Source organism: Tetrao urogallus (genome assembly GCF_951394365.1).
Source record: "Tetrao urogallus genome assembly, chromosome: 8".
NCBI classification, from domain to species: domain Eukaryota; kingdom Metazoa; phylum Chordata; class Aves; order Galliformes; family Phasianidae; genus Tetrao; species Tetrao urogallus.
Window position 1 is genome coordinate 10192114 of NC_136821.1, and position 27830 is coordinate 10219943.

General features: G+C 41.4%; 1 protein-coding gene across 1 annotated transcript in view; it reads right to left on the minus strand.

Moving 5' to 3' along the window:
• Positions 1 to 27830, minus strand: part of PDIA5 (protein disulfide isomerase family A member 5) — a gene marked incomplete at both ends in the record, with an annotated part of 90495 nt that overhangs the window by 21007 nt on the left and 41658 nt on the right. The window contains 4 exons of the mRNA XM_079539145.1: positions 5395 to 5525; positions 7916 to 8079; positions 9115 to 9185; positions 23908 to 24044. Of these exons, the coding sequence (XP_079395271.1) occupies positions 5395 to 5525; positions 7916 to 8079; positions 9115 to 9185; positions 23908 to 24044 (503 nt within the window). The remainder of the gene's footprint in view (positions 1 to 5394; positions 5526 to 7915; positions 8080 to 9114; positions 9186 to 23907; positions 24045 to 27830) is intronic.

The window sequence follows — 27830 nt, forward strand, 5'->3', positions numbered from 1 at the left end:
AACCCATCAGACAGTGATGATGTGTCACTGTCAGATTCCTGTTTGACTGGGAAGCCAAAGAACATTTCTGCTGTATACCAGAACAATACGCAGGTGCCATCTCCCAGTAACAACTTAGAACAAGGCCATCCCAAACTCCTCCTTGATTCCACCAAAATTAAGTGCCCTGGTTCATTTCTTTCAGTCCTTCAGGAAAAGGCTTAGGAAAAAAAAGTGAGGGAAGAAGCAAGGAGGCTGATATGTCTTAATTGCATATCCATTCGTCACCGCACAGCCACTACCCTCAATACAAGATACCTCATTAAAATCACCCTCAGTAAGGTCTATTTCTGGGTGTTCTCTGTGTAACCTCTGTGGGTCAGGCTTCACCAAAGAGTAACCTTTTCCAGCTGACAAAAATAATCTCCAGCAAAGAGAAAGTTTCACTGCTGAACAGAGAAGCAAACCGGAAATCAGCTCCCAGCAAAGTATTTATTAAAAAAATACACTTGGTGAACCCTGTTGAGTCCTGCAAATTGAGGCCATTTGGCAAGTTAATAGCATTGGCAACTGCTGCCCTTGCAAACCATAAAAAGAGAGCATTTCACTCCTATTATTTCTCACTGCAGCCAACATTTTGTTGTTGTTTAAGAGCACCTTTGTGTTTTTACAAAAATTAGCAATAGAATGAATTTGCTCAGCACCAAGTCCTTCCCCTTAAAAGTGACTGATCTAAGAAAAATAAACAACTCCTCCTCATCATTTAAGTCTGTTAGTGATGCTTTACTATATACAACACTAGGTTCTGACAGTTAATTCATTTGTAGTCTCTGTGGAAACAGCAATCTCAACCACAAAACAACACGAATACATTTTTGTAAGTTGGTCTCTAATTCTTAAAGCTACCAATGTGTTTGTGTACAAGAATTAAGGTGAGAGGTGTGTGTAATGAGCCTCTGCTATTTACAGATAATCAGATCTACACAAAAAGACAAAAATAAAGCAAAAAAAAACCCAAAACAACACATTTTCTCCCCCAGAAAACTCAAACCAACCACCAAACTACCTCTTTGTTGTGCTCACGAGAGCTCATCCACGTCCTTTTTGTGCTGGGGAGCCCAGAACTAAATACAACACTCCAGTATTGCCTCATTAGTGCTGAGCAGAGGGGGTGAATCAGCTGCTGTGACCTTGTGGTAAAGCTCTGCCTAAAGTGTTCTAGATCACATATCTATGGGTTCTGTGTCCCCATCTCTGAACCATTTCTACAGCTGTAGAAAAGACCTAACCTAAGCTTGGGTGGTCCTGTGCGAAGCTATGAATTGGATGCAGCAACAATCATGCATCCCTTCCAACTCTGGAGATTCTAGGATTCTTGAAGGAGCATCACCGAAGAAAAGCTAACAACTTGATGGTCACATCACCAAACTACAACATCTGAAAGGCACATTAAATCCTAGGGAAGGGCATGGAGCAAGAGAAAACCATGTGAAGTTTACTTAGAGAAATGTGATGGCCATCAATTTGACATGGGGCTTTGCATATGCTTGAAAAGAAATTCCACGTAGGACTGCAAAGGCTTTTCCAGACAGCAGTCTGGGTCAGATTCAAGGTACCTTCCTGAAGAAAATCCAGAAGTTCCTATTTCACTGAAAAATGCACACATAGCTTCACTCAGCCTTCAAGCTTCAATCACTTTTTTTTTTTTTTTCCTCTCCATTTAATTCAGCTTGAGTTACGCAGCAAAACCATCTCCAACTGAGAAGACACTTTATTTACTGGAGCTTCATTGCCCTCTGCGATTCTGACAACTAATTAACAACCAACTGGTTCTGTTTTGCACAGTTTCCAGTGCTATACTAGGAGAAGGTTAAATTTTAATGCATTGGCAAAGTCAAATCTCAATAATCCAGGGTAACAGAGAGGAGAGAGCTCACAAAGTAAGAAATGTAGATAAAATACATTCAGATAAGCTGTATGAACAAAAAGTGAGGGTAAAAAAAAAAAAAAGAAACGTCATCCTAGATGAAAAGTAATCCCCAACACTCCTCTCCCATTTTCTGGATTATGCCAACCAGCTATAAAAGGAAACCTGGAGTTGCCGATGGTATCCAGTATTCCAAAGGCTGCCCTATAGAAATAGCACAGAGACAGATCCCCCAAGTCCTCTCAAAACATCTCTAGAATGCTTGTGCAACATTATTACCGCTCCTCAAACCCCTCGCTAGCCCCTAAGACACAATACATACTGGCATCGTACTTCACTTCAGCACATTGTATCATTCCCTTCTTCCTTTTAATTTAGGGATTTTGAACATCAGGGAAGATGTAGTGACAATAAACATTAGGCCCACAAGAGTCTACTGGAGGATTGGGCCAGGTACTATGCAGCACAGATGCTAGCAGCCTGCACCAGGTGCTGGCCCTTAGCACCACGAACAAGGATCAGTTTTCACCTATGATGTACCCAGGGGACACCAGGACAAAAGATGAGGTCCCAGGCACAAACTGGGACAAGCAACAGTAGTTTTCTGCGACTGGCACCTCTGTCCCCAGTTAGCAATAAGGAGCTGCCCTTATAGCTGCTTCCTGCCCTTAATGAGTTATTACAGTGCACTGAAATGCCACAAGGGAGCAATGGGAATGTGAAACCACGGACATCATTCTCTGCGAGCGTCAAGTCCACAAAAGCAGATTTTCACCTGGCTCTTTCAGGAGTTCTGATTCACATTTTCAGTCCTTAAAATATTTCACAGGCACCAGGAAATACCTTTTTGCTTTACTCCATCACCCTGAAAATAGGTGCTGAGTTCCCCATCTTTTCTGTGTGGATGCAGCACTCCTCTCTTCTGGAGCTAAATCACTGTGAAGCTCTGTTCAGTATCATTAAAGCATCATTCAGCTCAGTCCAAAGTTATCTGCATTGCAGCAGATTGATGGTTCTTCTATAAATACTAAATAATTTGGACTGGAAAGCACAGAAAAGCCAGATCTCATTTTAATTTGGATGTAAGATATATATCAGTGGCCTTTGCCTAAAGGTCTGTCACTCCAGCTGAAAGCTTTACAGAGCTTCCTGACAAAGGTCAGAATACTCAACATTCTGTTTTAAATTCTAATAGGAGGTGAGAGATACATTTCTTAGTATAAATATTTATATATAAACATATTTTATATACGCATATATACACACACCCCTAGTCCTAAAATATCTCAGCATATGTGTAAGTGTAACAAATACTGTCACAGAGTCACAAGTGAATGGAGTAACATACTGTGAGTCTGCAGTGACCTGAGATGTGGATCTGAATAGAAAAAGAAAATTACTTGATATAAAGGGGGGGCTGGCAATTTTAGTGGTGCTCCTTCTGCACTGAAATAAGCAAGTTAAGACTAATTGGCAATGTAAGCTCCAAGAGGTCTCGAGATTGAGAATATGGTAAACAAAAACTAACCTATCAAATTTAGCACATTATCACTGTAGAAAACCAGAAAAAAATAGAATGGTTTGTACTGTTCTGTTACACTAATAATCATTTCACAGAAAAGAGATTTAAAATATTCATTGGCTACTTTTCCCTGCAACCAACGAAGAGCAGGCTCGTTGCACTCAGTTTGTGTGCATGCTTTATACTCTGCACAAAGGTGCTTCCACATTTACAAAGAGCACATCTGCCACAACAGAAGCCGTGCATTACTGGCAACACTAATGCTGCCTTATGAGTCGTGAGAAGTCCAGAAGTGGTTTCAGTTAATAGCAACCTGTCTTGCACACAGGTAAACTCACATAGCACTATAACCATGCAGTGCAAGAATGCATCAGGTTGGTTCTTCAAGGTAGCCCTTCAGTCTTCCATCGTGCAAACCTTGCTTTCACAGCCCATTCACACAAACAGGGACAGGCTGACCTTTGCTCAGCACCACCTGCAAACACAGTGAGAGCTGCCTTGTCCTTTCAACCCGACAGTTCCATACTTACTGCACTCAGTCTTTGTTTTAAACACACCCTTGAAGAGGACAAAACTTAATGCTTCGAAGTGATGCAGCTAAAAAACCGAAAACTTTCCACAGGAAGCTGAGAGAGAGTAACCCCTAAAGCTCATTATTTCATATGGAATTCATATTTGATTACCAAGTTGCAACTTACTCTAAACTGGTTGAGATCCATGAATTGGGAGCACAAGGGCAATTTTCAGCCAATAACAGGAAGGAACTGGAGTTGAGATGGGAGGGATTAAGTCCCTTTCCCTTTTCTTTTACAACCTTCCAGAAACCTTCTTTCTGAATTGTACCCCTCCTATCTCTCCACAGGCACATTCAGCAGGGCTCCTGAGGAGCCCCAAACCACTCATGTCTAATTCTCTAAAACAAAAGCAAAATAAGGAGCTGCCTGATTAAGCATCAAGGAACTGTTTTTGTGTCATTTTTCCCCCCTTTCATTCTGAAAAACACCTTCAGTTTTATGGAACCATATTGACAACTGCTTATCTCAAAGGTTACCTGTGACCAGCAGGACTGCCCATCTGATAGAGAAGAATTTCTCACATACTGGGAAGCTAAGTCACTGTGCTATAAGAGCAAATTAATACGACTTAGTTGAGTGCCAGAACTATCTTCTCCCTTTGGAGAACTTCACCAAAATTAAGCGCCTGTGCCGAGTCTGCATGCCTCTGAAACAACAGAGTAAACTAGAAGAGGTGATTCTGCTAGCTGCAGTAATACATCAAGAACCACAGGCATACTCAGAGATAAGCAGATACCTGGAAATGGCATGTACCTCCGAAGACATCTAATACGAAGGGAAGGGGAAAACGTGTGGCATTTTCTAATTTTCTTCTCATTCACCTAACTTATAAGAAGCTTGATTCAAAACTTCACTAGAAATATTTTTAAAAGCTTTAAAAACAAAGCATGTGTGTGATGCATGCAAACAATCCTGAAAGGTGAAGCTATGCCAATATTCTGAGTCAAAATTTAGATGTAGAGTTATTATGGACAAAATTTATTCCATCAAAATTTGCTTTCTTCCTCTGGGGGGTGATTCCTCCTACACTACTGTATCAATTTCACTTCTGAAGTGCTGCATTAATGGTCCAGGCTCTCTGTGCCCATTGCCCTATAAAAGATCACATTTTGTTATGTGGACCATAAAATGCTGCAGAGGAAAATAAATTTGTTTCTTTTTTGTTCCCCTGCCTGCTTTGGTGCCTGCATTAACATAGTAACTCTTTAAATAAATTCTGCATACTGTTTTGTTTCCAATTTATAAAGACACATAAGATAGTGCCCCAAGCAGTTATATTTGGAACCAGTTCTTTACTCTTACAAAGCCTAAGGACAGGAGGGGAACTAATTTGCCATTTCATAAGCTGTAGGGCTCATAAAACTCAACCACATGCAGAAGTGTGTACTCACACGGTGCGTAGAACATGACAAGGGTGTGCTTCTTCTTCTTCAAGGACTCCCTGAAGTCTTCTCCAGCAAGATGGATAACACTGCTCTGTTTTTCTTCCCATGCAGGCTCAGGTGGAGGTGGTGCTTCAGGACTAGAAAAGAAGTGAAATCAGTTTGAAAATGTTTTTGGAAACAAGTGAACAAGGCATCACATCCTGGTCACAGCTACCCTGAGAGACCAAGGCAAAACAATCCATCATGGTGTCTGTGCATTACGAAAACATGCTCAATATTGCCAACATCAAGTAACAAGAAGATGCTTATTATTTTCTGTAACTCAAAATAAAATTTAAGTGATCTTATTGAAGCATACGAATAGGTATGCAGAACAAAGATCTTCTATATTATATCCAACATCTGGCTGGAAAGAACATTGCTTCTAATATCACTGTGGGCATGAATTGAGAACAGCAAGCAGATGGAATCAAAAGGCAACCAATATAGGACAGCATCTTCCATTCAAACTTCCTTTTTGTTCTCTTTATTGCCATCATGCAAACTTCTATAAAGAATTTCATGACCCTCTCTTGAATTCAGATATTAAAGCCAGGATGCAATAATCAGTATCAATCCACTTGGAAGGCTGGGGGTGACTGAACTGGAATATTTTACCTTGATAATGTCATGTTTCAATTATGACTGCACATACTGACTAGATCAGAGCAATCCTGCATATCTAGAGCACCTCTAACAAAACTTGTGCTATTCACCAGCTCACAGACTTCTCTCAGACTCATTAAATTCATTCCTGCTGTATTCTTAAATAGTGATTACTTATATAAAATCATCAGAATAGAGCCACGGTATGAAGACCTTCATATGTCGCCTTGGTAATAAATTAGATTTTTAGACTTTCCTGTCACTTTGAATGACGCATTAAGTTGTATCAGGTGCATAAAAACTACGTGGAGAAAAATCTCAATTTTTAAAGTTCTTCTCAAGGTCACTTGATGGACATCCATTTTATTTCCATCAGTATCAATTTGCCAGCTGCTAGCAACAGAATTAGGCCAGCTGATCTGAGCTTTCACACGAACACTCTTGGTGTGAGCTATCATCGATTACAGTTACAGTCAGAGGTGCGAGTTCATCTCACATGGACCTCCCCATGGTGACCAGAAATAAGCTACGCAAATACTGCTAACAACAGTGTGGCAGCACAGACTACAAGCCCAACAAAGACTGGGAAATGGAGCTGAAACCCATGCCGTCCCAGACAGACCACTAAGCAGGACAGGTTTCCACAAGCTGTAATTTTATCTCTAGCCTGTACCCCACACGCATCCTTATTCCTACCAACTTCAGAGCAGCTATAACAATTCGATCCCACATAAGCAGATAAGGATGTTATTCTACTGCACCTCTCTTTGGGAAAGCATTAGGCAGTTAGACTAGGAGACAAGGAGGCTGTATTGCCCCTGTGTGAAATGGTAGATAAAAGCATTCTAGCAACACAGCTGGATCTGGGAGGGATGAACACCCTCTTCCTCAGAGCTTATTCACCTGCTGATATGAACAGGCAGCATCAACCTGAGTACTTAATACAACAAAAACCACATCATGTTCAAAATCCTCCAACAAACTGATGAAACTAGGCCAGAGATTTAACATCCACTATTGACACAGCGGCCTGTGTAAGCAAGGAGGCCAAGAATACTGTCTGTGTGAATGTACAGTGTAGATAAAACTGCTCAACACGCAGCAAAGACGCTGCCAGGCTAAACCTGTTACCTGATCTGAAGTACTCAGATACAAACACCCTCCCCTAATCAAATATGAGTTGGAAAAATTAAAATTATACTCCTCACACCATCTGCACTTAATGATTAAATGATTTTGAAGCTTCACAAGACACAGATGTTTTCCACTGAGTGTGGAAATGCTTTATACTGCAGTGCTTAAATAAACACATTTTATTCTAAAATATTTTGAGATTGTATGAATAACTTTCTTCTTTGAAATGAAATTATTTTCAACATACATCAACTTATGCATATTTTAGCACATCACTCGAGGAAAGCGGGGAGGTGCAGACAGGTGGGTGCTGCTTCTGTTGGTCTGGCTTTCCTTCAGCCCCATGCAGCGGGCAGTGCAGGCACTGGCTCTGAAAAGCTGGAAGGAGAAAAGTGCAACTACAGAGCTTCAGTTACTTAGTGAAGTCTGCTGCTTGGTCTAAAGAGGGAACAGCAAACATTCTGTTTATTTTCAGAACCACTGCTATTCCTTCTCTGGAGAGAGGCTTAGTGTACATTTGAAAAATATTTACTTGGGGAAAGAATTACTAGGACAACAATGAATAACCCCGCAGCAAATAAAGGATTTGGTGTATTAGAGATCACAATTAACATACATGTTTGTATGGCTTTGAATACTGGAATTCAATTTGCTTCTGTTAGCAAGGGATTTAGGCAGCTGATGAAGCCAGATTTAAGATTTGCTCCCTCAGAAAAGCAAACTTCAGGAAGCAGTAGACAGAACTTACTTTTGCAGCCAATCAATGATCTTCTTTTTTGTTCTGAGGTGTGGCAGAGTGTATTTTTCTTCTCCATCCTTAAAGTACTTCACAGTAGGAAACCCTGAGATGTGGTATCTTTCTGCCAGTGCTTTGTTGACGGTAGCATCTACTGCTGCAAGGACACCTGGGCTCTACAACATAAACAAACAGCTATAAATCAAAGGAAAACACACACACATCTTTGGCAAGAAGCAGTAGATTTGGGCACAATTAATTACTGAGTCTAGCTGCCTTGCTTTCTCAGGTCCTCAGTGAAGATACAAAGAAAGGCACAGGCCTGATGGAAAGCCAGAAAGGGACATCTTACAGACTAAATGTAACCAGTGTATTATTACTCATTCTCTTTCCCCCTTCTGACAAGATTTCCTATAGACAATTCTTTCTGTAGTGCTTAAGAGCTGCTCCAAGGAAGAGCATTTCCTCCCACAAGTTCATTTCTCCCAGCAAAAATGAATTGTTAAAGACATATTTGAAGGCAAATTGATCTCTTCCTGACTTGTGGGTAACTTTACATGGATGACCTTGACAATTATGGGAGAACAGACATTTGTTGGATGTGACTGATCTGCTCTTCGTTCTGCACATCTCCCTGTCCTCCAACAGTGACTCCAGATGTCTACAATGGAGATGCCTGAAGTTTGGGGAGATGAATCCTATTTCTGCATGGTGTACACAGAGCAAGGCTGGATCAATACCACTAATACTTACACTGTCAAGACTCTCCTCTCCAGCTATGCTGATGGAGCACTTAAGATGACGCTAATGGAGTGATGCAACCATAAAAGCAGGATGTATGAAAGAGGGATCAACCCCCTTTGTTTTTTTTTCCAAATCTAATTCATAAATAAAAGTCTGTTTTTTCACATTCAATGCCTTTAAATAAAGCAAAAAAAATCCTTTTTGGATTTGATCATATTATGTACAAGCCCTGCAGCAGAATACATAAACGTTTTTCGATTTTGTTTTCGTTCAAGACAGAATGTTCTTTCTAAGACTTTGGCAGGCCTCATGCATTAGCGATGAGACTGTTCTTTGGAAGCACATTTTGAAGGGTCCTGTGGGAGGATGAGAACAGCTGAATTTGTTGTAGGGAGAAAAGTCACTTTTATTAGTCCAGTTATTTATTACTGATTATTTGAAGGATATAATAAAGGAAATTAGCTTACATCACTGCCTGCATGGAGAAACTCTGCAGCCTTCTCATATTCTGGCTTCATTTTCTTACAGTGCCCACACCCTACCAAAAAAAAAAAAAAAAAAAAAAGTTAACTTGTACACGCCATGGTTATTTGCTGACCCATCCAGCCATTACCACAATCCAAGCCCATGTGGTAGGGTGGTAGAGATCTACTAGTTTTCAGTATGCATTTTGCTTTATTAGTAAAGCCTTACTATGATTTAGGATGTTTACAAAGCAGTCACAACAATTTGAACAAGGAATTTAACCTTCTTAGAAACAATTTAGGAAACTCCACAGATTCACACCCAGACCACTTCCCTCCCTGAAGCTCTATTCGCAGTACTGCTCAAACCCATCACTTCTAGCACACTCTTGGGCATGGCATGAGCTCACCCGTTTTAGTTTCCAATTCTTTATCTGCATTTAAAAGAAACAATACAGGCTCTCACATGACTTCCTGACTTTAAGCAGAGGCTTATGCTAGCACAGCTTAATAGAGTTGTGTAATTTGAACTAAACTGCATTGATAATAAGCCATACTTTACACTGGTGTGGTGTGTCTAGCAAGGATTTGCACTGATTTAATCACGTCAGCGTAATTACACCACCACATATGTTCTCAACATAAGTAGGCCTGTAAAACCAAGATAATGGTGCTTCTTTGCTCGTGCAAATTCTCCAGAGAGATCTGTCATTACTTCACTGCTTAGAGCTGACATAATAATAAAGTAAAAAGAATGAACAAATGAGAAAAACAGATTTAAAATAAACTATCTGGGTGCAAATTAAAATGCTTTCACCTGGTACAGCTGCTTCCATGCAAACTGAGCTCTTTGGGATCAGGTGAGAGTTCTGTGGTGACAAGGGATGCTGAGACTTGAGGGGGGAGCAGCAGGATCGATGCAGTCTTGGTGCACCGACTGTAGATGCAGAGCTACCATCAGGTACACTGCACGACCCTTCAGTCACGCTGTTGCCTGCCCTGGCACAATGCAACCCCTGCAAGACCTCACCATACCGCAGCACAGCCTGCTTCTCTTTCTTCAACTGTTATTGTTGGAACACACATTTGAAAGTTAAGACTTTGCTGAGCCTCCGAAAGTTGTAACAGCAAATACAGCTAGAAATCTGTTACAGGATGGCTTCAGCAACAGCAGCTCCTGAGGCATCCAGGCAAAAAGGGCTGGGGTTATTTTTACACCACTGTCTAAAAGACAATCAAGCCAGGATTGAATCTTCATGTCACTCTGATTCCTACTAATGGGATGCCTGACAACAACCAGACACAAACCTGACAAAGATTTGGAGGTGAATTTGGGAAGAGACTGCAAAAGGCTGCGGAAGAGTTACTGCCTCAGCACTGCTCGTCTTGGGTAAGAGCACAAAAGAGGCTGGCAAAATGATTTATTTGCCACCCACAGACAACTTGCAGGCATATGGCTTTCTGGAATGGGCTGACAGCTCCCTTTGACACCTGCCTGAATTGATTTATTTCTTCCTTTAAGAGCAGGGAACTTTATCCATTTAGTGCTCCTCTTCACTTTAAGTAAGGGGCAGCTCGAATCACAGCTCACGTACCTGGGAACTTCATTGAATTAGCTCAAATCATTTGTTTGGGGAAAAAAAGAAAAGATTTTTCTGCAGAGGTAAGTTCATCTTGGCAGGTGTTACACTGTGTTAGCTAAAGCCTGACCAAATAGTGCTCTAAATACTGGATCCACACATCATCTGTTATATTCCATAGTTGTAAATACTAGATCTGATCAACTAAAAGCATCAAACAACTTCAGTTTCCACATACCTATGCAGAGAAAAAAGGAACTGAGCTAGGCATACTTTGCCCAGGTATATATATGAAAAAAAAACAAAAAAAAACAAAAAAAAACAATTCAAAGCATATGAAATTTGTGTAAATAAAATTTTGGATAAATATATTCATACTAATAAGTTTCAGCATTCTGGGTTCTTCAAAACATCACACAGATACAGCACTACAGACTTAGAATCACAGAACTGTTCAAGTTAGAAAGGACCTTCAAAGACCATTTAGTCCAACGCCCCTGCCATGAGCAGGGACACCTACAGCTCCATCAGGGCACTTAGAGCTAGCTAACTCACACTTAACATAAAGGGAAGGCAGGTTCAGGTCTTTAAAGGCATTTAAATGCAAGCTGAAGTCCTCAAATCTTTATCATGCAAAGCCTGTCCTAGCCCTGGCAGAGGACAGTAGGAAGTGCCAGTCTAGGGAAAAAAAAACCTGAAGATGGGACAAGAAATCTCAAGAGCTTCTCCCATGACAAATGATGTTTATCTGGCCATCTTTATAAGAATTTTGCTATTACATGCCACAGCCTGTTCCCATCTACCAGGGCAGAGGGTGGAGAGACAAGTCAGAAGTCAGATCCACACACCGCAAACCCATTCATCTCTCCTACAATTATTTATCCTACCTTTCAATAGTCCTGTGAGGATTGCCATTAAATTCAAGGCCAATGAAAAAGTCGTTTAAATGAATACCAAGGTCACCATCTCTCCTGTGACTGCCATGTTAGGCTCTTCCGCAGCAGTTGTATCCCCCTGCACTAAGCTTCTCCAGTTCTAGAAATTTTCTGCTAATAAAATGAATGGGAAAACAATAACAACCCCACAGGCTCTCAGCCCAGATGTTTCAGTGTGCTGCATAAAGCCTCATTCTGCTCCAGCAGAAGAAAAGGACAGGTTCCCTCCGTCCTGTGGGTGAGCGCCTGCTTCTGCAGGTGGGCTGTGGGGCCTGTGCACCTCAGATGCCCTCCAAGTACATCATGTGGCTCAATGTCCACAGAGATCCAGGGTCCGAGGTGCTCAAATGGCAAAGAGCATGCGGTGTAAGTCTAAAGGAAGAGTGTTACAAGACAACGAGGTAAAGCTTACAAAAATCAGTGCTAGGACTTCTGGTACAAGATAGGCTCTTGTTAACCGGCTAAAAGAGACGCTTAAATGAAGTAAGAATTCTGTTTTCCCAGTTTATTTATAATCTATCTTCATGTTTGTCACATAGCTTGGCAGATAAACAGCTCCTTCCTTTAGTGCAGCTGTCACAGCTCACCTGGACCCTTCCAACAAGGGCCACTGTGGGTTCCTCCATTCAAACAGGGCAACCTCCCTCCCGAACTCTGCTACAGGACAGCACTCAGCCAGCACTCTGTCCCTTCCAGAGCATGATCATACTCCTGCAAAGAGGGATGGCCAAGCATGGACAGAGTGATGCTGATGTGTGACACACTGATGATGGGAAATGCACCAAACAATTTCTTTCCCAAGTATCTGTATTCACTTATAGCAGCCTGTTTGGTATTGCTGCAGACAGCACTCAGAGTGCATTTGCTGCAAACTCTTACAAAAGGAAATAAACACTCCCATTGCTATCACCTAGTTTTGCCTGCAGAGGACAGGCAGAAAAGCAGCCAAGCATCCTCAGCTAAGCTCCTGCATGTGCTATCTTAGTGCTGGCTCCAGAACATAAAACTGTTTCTCTGTTATTTATTGTTTCCTTCTTTCAGGTTATTACAGTTATACAATTAAACACTAGATTTTGGTAAAATCCTTGCATTTTAACACAACGCTGAGTGAGGACCAGAAGTGTATGTGACAAGCAAGAGATAAAGGCCAACATACAGGTGACTGGATAAGGAATTTCTGGCATGGAGAACCCTAGAGACTAATTAAATTGCAAATAAAGATTTTAAAGAATCATTAAATTTCTGCTATTGACGGATTGCCTGAGTGCTGTTATCGTGTCCCAGCTATTATCACACCGTGCCATCTCCCCACACATTTATAGCTGCATACCAAAATATTTCCATCAACCCGATGAGAAACCAAATTTGAAGCACAAAATATGCCCTGCTCTCAGCAACTGAGTCAACAGCAGTTCAAGCTACATTCAGAGATTTACCAAGAATTTCAAGAAAAAGACAATCTAAAAAAAGAAATTCAGTGACACCTTTACTCTTCTAAGCATTTAGCACAAGGAAATCTTGTGGTTTCTCTATTCTTAATCCCAGAGGAACAGTCACCTCTAAACGCCACAGAATAGCCATCCCTGCCTTACATTTTCCCTGCTTTATGTTTGAACCCATAAGATTAGAATCATTAAGGCTGGAAAAGACCACTAGGCTCATCTATAGTCCAGCCATCAGCCCATCACCACCATGTCCACTAAACACATCCCAATTGTGCATATTAAAATGGGAGCATGTATGTGGTGGGGAGGTGCTAATAATCCTGCGGGACACAGGAAGGAATACAGAAGCCCCAGCCCTCTCATTACCTATATGAGAACACAAATGGATTCTCTCCTGCCATAAGTGTCTTTACCAGGCAAAGATTTCTTAAGCAGAATATAACAGTGTTACTCTCTGGTTTGATGTGAGACAGCTTGTAGCTCTTCTACCACTGTCAGAGAGCACAAGAACAACAGCTGCAGATTCCCTTGCATAATTTAGCTGTCTGCATTGCAGACATCTGGTGGGAAATCATCCACAAATTTGGCAGGGAGGGTTCAAACAATGATGGAAGCTTTTTCTCCCCCATAATCACAGGTACGTGTTTCAAGATGGGTTGGATCCATGTTCACTTAACAGTTGCAACAGTTCACAGAGCCTGGCTGCCTTTGACCCAGGCTATGAGAACACAGAGGAACTAGGAAGATGGAAGCATAAGGAAGTGCTTCAGTGTTTTGGGGCAGTGCTGTGTCCCACGTGCAGAGCTGCTGGCACTAAAGCAAACATCAGCCCTGCCTGAATCGCCAACAAGGGATTCTTATGGACACAGTGAGACCTCTAGGAGGGCATGGGAATTACCTGACCCTGCCTGTGCAGAAGGATGCACACAGAGCCAGCTAAGCTTCTACTACTCTGTATCTGATCACCTTGGCTATAGAGGTGAAAGCATTTGAGATCCAATTCTTGATCATCTTTTATCCATGCTGGCAGAATTATTTTCCTCAGCCTCACTGAAACAGCTCAGCAGATTTGCTCTAGAGAGTTGAAGTGCAAGATAGTAGGATTTTTTTCCTCCAAAAAGACAATCAAATCACTGCATTATTTAAGGCAAATCACATTAAGTGACAACTGAGTTCACAAAGCGTACCCTCCAGGAGCCCCACCTGTGCTCAAGCCAACCCCAGCCCCAGCAGAAGGGCTATCTGCAGCCAGCAGCACACCTAGCAAAGGTAAGCTTGGGGCAGAGGAGGAAGTAACACAGTACAATCTCACACACAGGAAACCAAGGGAACATAATTCTTACAACCTCCTGCATAACACATACCTCCACTGTGGTTGTGCTGGAGCATGTGTTCGTCTGACGTAAAGGCTCAGGGGAGAGGGTGGATATTCTTTTGAAGGCAAACTTCAGCCACAGGCTGCTATCTCTGCTCCATCTCACCCTCAGAGTCATTTCTTTGTATTTAACCCTACAAGGATCCCCAGAGGAGCTGGGCTTCTGGAGTTAACTTTGGAAAAATATACTCTTGTCTTCCATAGCACCAAGACATGCACAGCAAAGCCCTCTAGCTAATCGCTGTCATTATTTAACATGAACTAACAACAAAAATATCACACTGTTCCTCATTTCCATTCCAAATCTGGCTTCAGCTTCCAGCTGTTGGAGATTACACAGCACTTACACAGGCTCTTAGCCAAAGCTATATGGTGCAATCAGTGGGAGTCAGTGTTGGGAGACAATGGTGCCTCCTACCATCCCCTTGGGAGGAAAAGAAGGTGGATCAGCTGGCATCAGGAGATAGGAATTACACTTCCTACATCAGCTTAGAGGAACATGGCCCTGTGAGTAGGTGTTGAAAATTAATCTCATATTGCAATGTGAAAGGGAGACAACAGCACAGCTGCCTGAAGGTGAAATTATTGAGAATTTATGGAAAGTACCACCAGAAGGATTCCTTCTCAGTTGCAATATATTTACTCAATTACCAAAAAATATCCCCCCTTCCCCATTCCAAGACGATCAACAAAATTTTATTCTAGGGAGAGAAGTCGCAAAGTTCACACCCCCACACCACTAAGGAAGATTTTATGTTCTCAACTTAGCCATGAAAACACTTAAGAGCTGAGGTTGGACAAAACAGCAGTGACCACCCAGTTCAGGAAAATAGTATAGCAAATAAGAGCATAGGATGCAATTAGTATTAAAAACAAAAACAACAAAATGGATACAAAATTGAGATTTCCATAGGAAATGATATCCCAACACACTGAAGATTGAAGGGTGTAAAGCTTTAAAGCAATGGTCAACATTAGCTTTACAGAAGTTACCTATAGAACATTAGTTACTGAAGTTACCTACAGAAGGCAAGTATCAGGAAGGGATACTGCATACAACACACACCTTCCGTCCAAAACGAGAGCAAAAACAGTTACCTGCTGAGATGCATTCACCCAGTGAATGTAGCAGTGGTTCTGGAATGCTCACTAACCACAAGTGGTCAGGGCCCAGAAGATGCCTTCATCACCAGCACAACACCCCAGTTGTGAACCCAGGGTTCATTTATTAACTCAAAGACGGCAACACTTGCTGATTCACCAACTGAAAGGGCACAAGGAAATGACAGGCAAGAAATCTTTCACCATAAGTTTCTCTGTCCATTATCCACCCTGTAAAGTTAGCTCCTGCTCTGTCTTCCATAAGATAAAGAGATTTCAAGTCATTAAGTATTTAGGAAGATAAATTGGATAATGAAAATTTTGCTGGTAACGACTGAAGTGGCAGAGATATTTGTAAGGCCCTTTCCAAATGAGAACTCTGCATAATATACTAAGCTCATCCAGGCAAGGAAATTAATTTACTTCAGAAGAAATAAACCTGGTGGCTTAATTCTTATAACTAATTCTTACTGTTAACTGGTCATTACAGGTAAGCAAAGTAAACCTATAAAAATAAATTATGCCTCACTCCTATTAGAACTTAATGTAAGAGCTCTGATGCTTATGAGTATGCTGGGGTCAACTTTGCAGGACAGTCATCTAACCCACACACACAAAGAAGGACCTTAACTGGACACAAAGATCAGCTGAAATTACTAAAGCCTTTTAAAAGGTCACTTTGGCAAGAAGCACTCCCAGAGAAGGAGAAAACAAGGTGAGACACCCAGCCCCACTTAAACCATAAGGACTTCTTAGGAGAGAAAGAAGGCTGCAGAAAGGAGGGAAATGGGGCAGCAAATCCCCAAACAAACTAAATGTGCCTGTCACAACACCTGACATATGTTTACAGGAAGATCTTTTCTTGATTGGAATGGCCTTCATAAATGTCTTCCTACCAGAGAAAATAATTGCTTTATATCAGACACAAATGCTTAGCAATATGGGTCACAATTGTACAAATCAAAGCAAGGAACTAAACTTTTACATTTCCTGGCCAAGGCTATCATTTTCTATCACTGGATCATCCTCTTTATGACTTTACCCTGCTCAAAGAGCACAAACTGCTTCAAAAAGAATTTTCTTATACAAACAGCATGCTGCAATATCAAAAGTCTGACACAGAAGAGAAAACGGAGTCTGTCATTACCATCCTCGCCCTTTTCATTAGATATCAAGTTTTATTGCACAACCTACTTACTAGGATTTTTATATTCTCCATACTCCTGTTTATATTAAGTGCCACTAAAAGTCATATTGATTTTTTTTTTTTTTTAATGTTTAAGCTCCAAGAAATGTAGGTGGGATGGTTGTTAAGAAAAATAACCCATGCCAGGTTCTTCATTTTATCAATTTGCTGCATTTTCAGAACTCACGTTTAAGCGTGCTCCTAAAAATCTCCACTGAAAATCATTGCTATAATTACTTTAATGAGGCAGGTCACTGCACTGAACTACTTGCACTCCCCAACATTTCTTTCGGTGATATTCACATACACAGAAGTACTACACATCAAGCACCATCCTACCATAGACTTGTACGCTTTAAATATCGATGAACTTGGTGTGAGTGTCCCAGTCCTCAACATTCTGAAACCAACTACACTCAGAAGCTGTTCACTTCACTGGAAGCCACGTATTTACCCTTTTCTATGAAGAACGTATCTGTTAATGGAGCCTGCCAGCTGAGTGCGTACATTCAATGAACAGAAAGTTGGCACAATTTACACTTATCCAGGGAATGTGTTTATTATATATGCCATTAAAAATGCATTAAGGCAGCATTAAAAGGTAACACCTACAGGATGCAATGAGTCAGGAAACATTACACTGAAACTGAAAATGATCTCTTCACCTCAGTATCCAGACTTTCAGAAGAGCAACATTCATCATCCCAATGCCCCAGCACAACAATTCCATCTTTCAGAGACTAGGGCATTCAACCTCTCCCCAGCCCACCCTGACATCTGCCCTGCTTCACCAAACTGAGCGCGGCTATGACCAACTAATGGTTCATAATGTTAACAAGAAAGTCTGTCCTGTCCGAAACTTTCTCTAATTACTGTAAGAACGAAGAGAGTATTTTCTCTAGGAGGAGCAGGAGCAAGCCCATAGCACACACCTTGACACACACAGATCTTCTGGATCATCCCACAGACAAGCACAGATTTATCGGTTGGATATGGCTTCTGTTAAACTCACAGCTTGCCTTATACTCTTACGGGCCTCTTGTAATCCCTTCAGACTACAGCAACATAGCACAGAACTGCTTGCCTTCATTTCCTTCTGATTACAGCATTAGTGAATAACCAATACAATTCTTTTCAAAGCCCTGCCTGTACAGAAAGTGCAATTTAAAAAGCAGAGCTCATACACAAGGTTGAATTGTCAAAGCTTATAAAGACCCTTTAGGAAACTAAAGCAGCTTCCTGACTAAAGCCTACATCCTGGCAAGCTTTTGACTCCCAGCCCCCTGCCATTCCCAGGGGTAAACCATGTTCTGAAGACTCCTCAACTTCTGCTGCAATAACGAGCCCATCACACAAAGCTGTATTCATAACTACAGACCTGGAAACAACAGCACAGGTGTGGAGAGATACTGGTGTAGACCCTACTTTTGCTGCTCATGGGAAACCACCTACGAAACTAAGCAATGGAAACTGCCAACATTTTGTCTTAGAAGTCACTCCTATGTCAGATACAGCCACGTCAAATAAAAAATAGAAGATATTTCCCTCCATTCCACATTCAGTGCTGCTATTTGGATAACCCACATGCCTTTAACCTCTATTGGTACAACTGCAATGGTTTACATTTAGAAAAACAAACATCTTTGAAATAGGAATTAGCATGGAAAAACTTGAGAAGATCATATTTACTTATTTATTACAAGCTGTCAATGCTACGCTGCTGCTGACCTGTGCTCAAAGAGCTTTTTCTTTTCTTTTTTTTTTTTTAGGCTACACAATAAATTAATTCCTCAGCCTTTTCAACTTGTGGTCTCACTGCTGAGGTTGCCAATAGCTGCACCAATTAGCACTAGCTGCAGTGGTAGCTTGCTTTCATGGAGACCTTTCATAAGGAACCAGTGGGGGTCTGAAAGGGAGACTTATTTATAGTTGTAAAACCCAGTTGTTTTTTTTTTTTAAAAGCAGGCTTGATTTTGTGTGCACGTTTTGGTTTTTGCTTTACTTTAAATATAAAGTGAGCAATAGACTCCCATGTCCTAATCTCACCACACGCAGCAGGAAGAAAGAAACCCAACTCCCACTGACACCAATGACAGTGCTCTGTCACGGAGAGATCCAAGCCTGCTGTTTGGTTTGAAGATGGAGGCCTTCATCTTGTACTGGGCTAATCGGTTGGCATTCTTAGTAATGAGTCCCCAAAGTAGCTTAAAACCTTGGAGTTTAATGTATGGGAAGGAGGAGGGAAGGGAAGGAGGGTGTGAAGAGGTGTTTTTCCAAATCTAAATTGATAAAACAGCTTCCAGCACAATTAAAAACGGGCACAGCTGAATAGTTGGCTTTGGAGAACACTAACAGTGTAATTTATCAGGCTGGTTTATAAAAGGAGAGAAAATATCTAAGGACAGAAAAGGAATTTCTCAGATATTTCAACAACACATCAAAACTGTAATGCTTTTTATCAAGATTTATTCTTCCCTCCCTTCTACTAGGAGGGAGCAATAGGAGGTAATGGCGCGGCTGCATCTCCAAAGCAGTTTCCAAGAACAAATTAAGGAGCAAAGAAAAAATAAGCTGTGTGTTCCTTGCCTGCCTTCCTTATCAAGGAAAGAAAACAGCAACAGCTTCAATAACCCACTAGCCATGTTTTTCCTAACTTTATACTCTGCAGCTATAACTTATACAGTGCCTAAGAAGTAGTCCTATAAGGAAAACTGGGCAAAAGACAGGCTTAACATGAATTTAAGCTCCTACACAAGGAAGAAATACTGCAGAAAATGATGCTATAAGTGTTTAATTCTTAAAATGTCAATGCATACTCAAAGTAAGGCCAAACTGTCTTTTCTCCTCTCCTTTACCCCTGGCACCAGTATCAGACCACAATTGCTATTGTGGCGAAATGCTATTATGGCAAATAGCGTGTGAGAGGGAGAAAGAGCAACCACGGGAGGCTGCCAACCCTCACCCAACAAGAGCTGCTGGTTACTGGGATCTGCACTCACTGAATGTCCCCAGGGAGGCTGCAGCTTCTGGTGACATCAGGACATGGTTCCACACAGAAGGTATCCTGAACGCAAACACTTTAAAACATTAGTGGTCATTCGTGCTAACAAAGCACAGTGAAAAGTAACTCTCCAGCATGAAGAACAGACACTTTTAAAAACCACTGCTGAATTGGATTTAATTTCAATGCAAGATTTCAAACACCTTTCAGTAGCATTTGAATCAACTTATAAGCAACTTAGTTGGGGTTATTTTGTGCAAAATTTAGATCTTGGGTTGGGGCACAAAGATGGAAAAAATATGGAACAGGAAATTATTATTATTTTTCTTTTATTTGACAAAAACCAGTCTGAAAGACTGCAAGCTGCACTAATTTGGCAAATATTTTGGGCAGTGTTATTTTAAAACTAGCATTTGACTCAGCAGTTTGACGGGGACAACTGAAAATAAACAGGACTCTTCTGCACTGAAGTGGTTCAGGAACATTTTAAGTCCCAGTGAGTCCCTGTGTCACTAAGCATTCAGAAACATTTGACTGGCAGCATCACTTAAATTTGGAGACACTCAGCACCCAGCTGTCGTCTCAGACATCTAAATAAACTGATCAGCATATAGCATGGATATTAAGAGGCACAGACAGACATGGAGTTCTTATTTTCACTGCTATCAGAAAGCTATGATGAGCTGTCTTTATTGAGGCTGTGCTACAGCTGTAGTACACCTTTGTTTGGTGTGATGCATATTCTTTTAGAGACTGAACTGTTACTACTGAATAAGGCCAATTCAAGCAACAACTCCCAAAACCTCCAGGGCAAAGGGCCATTTATTTGCTCTCCATTTGTAGAGCGCTACATTGGAGATTTCAGTTTATAACCAAATTCTCTTCTGTGACAAGTAGCAACACAGAAGACCCACTTGGAATGTCTGCAAGATCAGTCACCTTCATCAACAGTTTTGCATGACATGAGCAGCAAAGCTGAGTGAACTCTCAGGATGTCTGGATGCGCTCAGGATAATCATATGCTTACCACCAGCATTTATAAAATTTCAACATAATTCTCAAGGAGGAAGGAACGCAATGCTTGCCTGCTCTTCGGCAGTGACTGAGGAAACGTGCCTTCAGATTCTTGGCTCCTTGAGTTGCTGCTGACCTTTGCTAAATGCTCAGCTTTGCTGAACATCCTCTTAAAATCTATACAAAGGAGTTTCAGAAGGTTAAAAGTCCTACTGTGCCCTCAATGACCTGCAAAATGAAAGCAGGACAAACTCATCCCACCTGCATTCACCCATGATTCTCAGGGCCAGCAGCAGCTACGCAAAGCAGCACATCTTCTGTTTGGTGGCTGTGCTACATCACTGCAGGAAAGGTGTAAGGCCTCTGAGAGCAAGAGGTGCAAGCTGCATTCGACAAACATTCCTGATACGTTTAACTCAGACACAGCTGCTCTAGCTGAACTTGGTTACACACCAGGTCTCATTTCACATAACGCTGCAACACTTCTAATTGGGCTACTGAGCACAGCTGATTGTGAATCATGATGGCATGGTCCTCAGGGGTGACCATTAGTAGCCACAGGCATGGAGACCCAATTGGTCACATTCATCACAGCACCTAATTCTGCAGTTCACAGCTATTTACTATAGATACGTTCGGCTCAAGTGTACCTTCAGCACTTGCAGCTTCCATTTTCCCCACATGCATCTTAACATTACAGTATATTAATGCGCTGGCTCTCTGACTATGAAATTGTAATTAAAGCATCACTGAAATAATTCTGCCTCTCCAAAACACAGGATTTATAGCATGTTAAAAAAGTCCATGTGTATCCTGCATGGGGACACAGCACTCTAAGTCCTTGCTAACGATGAAATGCCTTTGTTTAGTCTTAGTTATAAAGAAATATATCCCAAGTTCTGGGCCTATCTTATATGTGTTTCGATTTTTTTTTTAATTAAGTCATATTGTTTTAGAAAAAACTCTCATGTTCTCAGCCACAAAATTTAAAACAAGTACAACATCCTCCATTTGTATTGCTTTCTCTTTTTTCCTAGAGCAATTTATCTCCTATTATTCCTAAGGTGACTCCATTAACAAAATTAAGAAGTGCTCTGAGAAGGTCTTTTAATCACAGTAAATCACATTAATAACTATTCATGATGGCTGTCTGTCATTAATTAGTTTGTAAGCCTTGCACCCTCTGCTGAGGTTGCCCACGAGGATTGTTCCAATCACAGACCATTTACAAATTTACAAGATGGATCCTGCACGTAGGCACACCACCACCACTTCAATGAAAATAAAACATATTGAGTTATTCATGCCCTAAATATTCAAGTTTCATTTAAAATTGAGTTTTCTGGTACGTAACATTCTTTAGTTCAATTCTGAGCAGCCGGAACACGTTGTCAGGAGACTGCAACAGTTCTGCTCAGCATTTAATACAGCACATGCCAAAGTATTGCTGCATCTTAGCACAGAACACTCAGCTGGACGTGCTCCTCCTCCCCAAATGGGTCACATCACCCCTAAAACTGTGTCACGTGTACTATAGAGGATATTAACAAAATAAACAAAAACTGAGCCGAGCTCTGTTCGGATTTAAAACTAACTTGAATTTACTACAAAATCAGATCATAGCTGCAGGTATTCATTTATTTTTAATCTGGCTTCCTAAAGGAATACGGTTTACAGGACCAACTTTCGATTTCTTCCCTCCTCTCTGCCTCCTCCTAAATAGATTATTGAACTCCTTTGCCACATTACAAACTCAGAAAAACAACAATTCTTTCAAATACTAATAAATCCCCATAAAAATCTGCGGTTAAACAAAGACCCTTATCCTTTGTGCACAGAGGAAAAGAAGGGAAGCTCAGTCGTTACACTCCTGTCTGGCAGCAGCTGCTCTGCAGCCCAGAGGAGCAGCAGCCAGCACTGTCTCTTGCACACTGGGGCGTGCAGAAAGCTGGGGGAAGGAAGGATTTGGGTAACGAAGGGGAACCCTAAGCAAAGCATGCCCCATCAGTTCTGCTACTTGTACTTTGGTTTTCAGACCAGGCATTAATCTCCAGACCTGCCTTCATTATTACAAACAATCCAATGAACACAGCAACAAAACAGCAGTCACCTGCTTCCGTGGATCAAATGGCCAGACATTTCATCAGGCAGTGGAAATTTGTTATGCTGTGTTTTCCAAGCAAGTCTTATGAGCAGACCTTCAAAAGAGGTATTTAGGTGCTAAATCCTGCTGACTTGAAGGGAAGCAGGATTTTAGCCTCTGTGCCAAGACCCTCGGTTGTTTGACTGTGAGCACGCAGCCTACCTCCAGACTGCTACCCTTTCAGTTTTTGCCTGAAAAAATGACCATCTCATCCAAGTGCAAATGGCAGCACCAGCAGCCAGAGGAGACAGAAGTCACGTACCATCCAATGCAGCAGATCTGAGCCTGAACTTTCAGCTAAAGATACAAAGAACTGGTAGAACCAGCTACGCAGCTGTAACAAGTTACATCGTTTGCATGCAAACAATGCAATCCTCCACATCAACCCAGAGGATACAAGATACAGGAGAGCAACATAGCTGGAACAGCTTGGAGGGCAATACCTTAGGGCAACCTGTTGCATTTTGCACCAGAAAAATTAACCTCATTCATTCTCAGCCAAAAAGCCATTAAGATCACTATCAGTCAGTTTTCAAAAGACTTTCTAAATTTACATAACTTACTAGCACCCTTCAGCAAAATACATAATGACCATCACCCTCTACTTTACCAGAGAATGAACTGTGGCTGCAAACAAAGACTTAGGAGCTCACAGATCTCAAGTACCTCAAACAACCAGAGCACTGCCTTGAAAGCAAGTAGCACAAAAGACAAGCTGAAAATCAGGGATACAAAAAATAGGGATAATCTTACAAAACAATGTTGATCTAACTACTTAAGCTTTATGACACTCTTGAATTATAATAGACAGCCTACAAAATACCTCTTCCAGCAGCACATCTCTGTCCTAAACTTAAAATCAGCAACTTTACAAACACATCGTACCTTGTGCGCTTAAGAAACAAGAAATGCCTGGACTTTGATTTTATGGCCCCGTGAAACCTACACAACAAATTGTCATTGATTTTGTTTGCAAGCATTTGGATCAGAGTACAGAATAGAAAAAGCAAACTCACATGGTGCGTGGAACATCACTAGGACAGATGAATGATCTTTTATAAACTTGTCGAAGTCCTCATCGGTCAGGTGATAAACTACATTTTCCTCATCTGCCCAGGGAATCTCCGGAGCCTGTGGCTGAGGTGCCTGTGGGCTACAAGACAAACAGACACAGCTGAAAAGCAGCTCGTTGATGCTGAGAGGAATTTTAGCAAGTCTGACTGCAAGGAACTACCTTTGTGCAAATGGTCACAGAGGTCTGACAAAGTAACCCTACTGAGCAGCTTCCATAATTGCTCCCATTCAGAAGTGATAAACGCCAAAACTCAGACAGAATTGAAGGAGAGAGGAAAAACTCCACAAGCATCTCACAAGGACAGATCAAAAATGGAAGGGGACAGAACGAAGAGATAACCAGATTGCTTGGTTATTACATTATAAAAATCAGATGTGTTTTTCTATTACTCTTTCAGCCTTCTCAGCAGGAGACTCCCTTTCTCAAAGCACTCACACTTAGCAGTTCACAGGAGTCACTGCAAATGAAAGAGAAAAGCAGCGTGCAGAAACAGCCAATCTAATCAGTCACCTTGAATACTGACAGCACAACCAGGGCCAGCAGAGAAAGGAGGAGCTGCAATGCTGGAACCAAGGAGCAACATTTACTAGGACATTAACCCAGGAAATCATGGCTTTACCCTGAACAACCCTTTGACCTGGGGAAGCATCTGTCCTCTCCTGACAGTGTCCTCACAAGTCTAATTCAGCAAAGCTACTCAGACTGCATGCTTAATCTAAAAGATAAGTGACATGTTGCACCAACTCCCCTATGATCGTGCATGAGCTTAACCATCTTTCATGGCTGGGAGCCAGGGAGGCTGCTCAAAGACACACTGGTACATCTGGAAACTGAACCTCAGATCCTCCGGACCAGTTCAGTCCACTGAACAATTGCTTTTTTTTTTTCCTATTATCAAGGTACATTATTAAGAAAATTTGGCAGATGTGAATTAAACTGTGTGAACTGACGTTGTATTTATTTAAGCACTGTTCACATAAAGTACACCCAAGCACAGGAACATTTGGAGCCAAACTTTAAAGCTACTTTATCCTTGCCAGGTACAGTAATGAGTCCCAAATATCCCACAGAATTCCTCAAATTCTTTGGCAAAGTACAGGTCTGGCTGTTGCCCCATTCCTCGTGAAAACACATTTGCTACTTTTGATTAAAATGTATTATTGTGTTATCTGTCTGGAACAAGGAGTGGCAAACAGATGATAACTCATTTATTCTGCGTTGCTCATTACCAGGCTGAAAGCCTAGTTTGATAAAAAAAAAAAAAAAGCAGTAGAGACGCACAAATTTAGATGGCAAGTGCTGTTGATGTAAGCAATCTGTCTGATCCAAGAATATTAAGCAATACATGCAAAACTGCACATCTCTGATGCTGCCTGTAGGATCAACAAACCGAGAAACAAACGTCAAAGGTGACCAAGCAGCTCAAAGTGAAAAAGACGTAGGTTACCATTCACAAGAGTTTGTAACAGAAATGGCCACAGCACAGGTAGGGTTGTGATGAGTAAGGAGCCATGTCACAAAGTTTACTAGAGCATCACTGCCAAGCCTCTAAGAGACAGAAATAATCCACAGGTAGAAAAATGAAGGCTTCCAGAAAATATCATAACATGATTTATTTGGAAAGAGAGTTGGTTTGAGTTGGCTGAGTATGATGAACATGGACACACCAGCCACAAAGTACCACAAAAGCTGTGTTCAGCAGGGCCTGGCATGACCTATTTCACTAAGGAATCAGTAAAGCAGGGCACAGGATGTTTATTCAAATGGCCCAATTTAAAATGCTGTGCATGCTAATAAGCCTACACAGGAGCTGGTAAGAAGCACCTCAAGGCCTGGAGGAGACAACAACCAAAATCTAAAATGTCATTTAAAATTGAGAGAAGGCACATCCAACGCCTGAAGTCCAAAAATAGGATGACAGAAGTCTGGAAGAGTTATCAAGAGCTAATTGAATTAAGTACGGAGGACAAGTTCTTGCTTTAATTGAGTAGTTAGTGCTAAGGAAAGACCCAAGAGAAGTACATAAAAACAGCAAGAAAACTAAGCAGCTATTGAAGGCAGCAAGAAATTGTCTGGCTTCACTACCATCCAAACTGATGCAGCGGTATGAGAGAGATTAAAAAAGAAATGTGGCACATACAAGATAGCATCTCTCATATTAATAATGCTGTGTTGGATAAAGAGTGTGTGACGGTTTCCCTCCATGCCTCATAAGAACATCTGAAACTCCACAAGATAATAGTCTGTGCCTATTAGGAAGATTAATGGGGGTTAAGGACCTCTAGGCTGATGCATTAGGACGCTTCAACTTAAGGAAGTACCTTCAAAATAACAAAAAAGGCACCACAGCCCTTCAAACTGGTAGAGCTCTTGCTCTGAGAGTGCATGAAAAACATCCTTTGTACAGTTTAAACAATTCTAACCTTTGTTGTTAACTCTGCAGCCCTATGCTTCAAATCAGCACAGATCAATCGCTTTCAGCATTTAACCCTAAAACATTTACAGGGCAAAATAGACAAAGGGGAGACAGAAGAAAACAGTCTCACTTCTGCAGTGTTTAACTAATGTCCACAGAAAATAGGTCATCTCACATGGCACAGCATCTGCTGGATTCCCTTTTGAGAACGCACAGAAAAGGGCACCTGCAAGCACAGTACGAAAACAAGTTGGTTTTCCTTGCCATGGACACTCAGGCAGCACTGTGCTCCTGCCGCTCAGCACACCTGCTTGACTGGCCAGCAGCTCCTACTAGAGCCACTTCTTGAGGTCAGCAGCTTCATCTTGGCAGCGGCCTCTATGCTCCAACGTCACCACTTGAGAATCATCCAAAGCGACACAGCATGGGAAACCCAGAACTACACCTGACAGCCAGGGAGTTTGGAGACTAAATATTAGATTCTGGGTTTGGTCTTGTTGCATGGCTATGCATACAGCTCTCTGCTCATTTCGCTGTAGCTGTGTTCTCAGAAAAGGGAGCCAGTGTTCCTAACTCAGAAGTGAGGAGACTGCTCAAGACATCAATACTACAGGAAATGACAACAGTAATGATATTAAATTCTAGCTTGAGGTATCTGGTGAGAATTTTAGTATTATACTATTCTGCAATACAAAGGATACGCCTTCTGCAGCTACCTAATCACAATCTCTGGCTTTCCTAAAGCCCCTGCCATACCACACTTGAGTATATACCACTATACTATGGATTCCCCAGAGTAATACAGCATTATGCATGTAGCAGATTTACCATGCATATAGTTTTAATTACAACATTAACTACTAACAAGATTTAAGTATGCATAATTTCCCAATGTGGCTTCCTCAAAAGTCATATTTATTATACAAAACAGGGGCAAGAAGGCTATTGCTCAGATCATCTTCGGGGAAGCTAATAAGCATGCACTGAACACTAAGTGAGGACAAACAGCTGCCTTTACCTCTGGACTGCTGGAATATCAGCCAAAGCCCACAGTGGCTTGTTAGCAAAGATTATCATTGGGAAGAGCTTGCAGCTGTTCTGCTTTGCTTTTGCTGTGCTCACTTGCTGTCACAACACCGATAGAAAAGCTCTTCATATTACACGGATTATCTGGATATTATGCAGACATGGGAAAAGCCCACCCCAGACATCTAATGTTTCAAATGTGGTAGCCAAGAGATAAACACATCCTCACAGAACTAAAAAGCATAATACAGTACAGGTGATGAAGTCACATCCTTGCTCTATGGGCTCATCACCTCCTCAGCACTGCTGGAGTTGCTATCCTGGTCATTTCTATCTGAAAGACTGAATGAACTAAATGAAGCTTATAGACCACATCTAAATCTCTCTATCATCCACAGGGCAACGCTTGCCTTCAATGATTG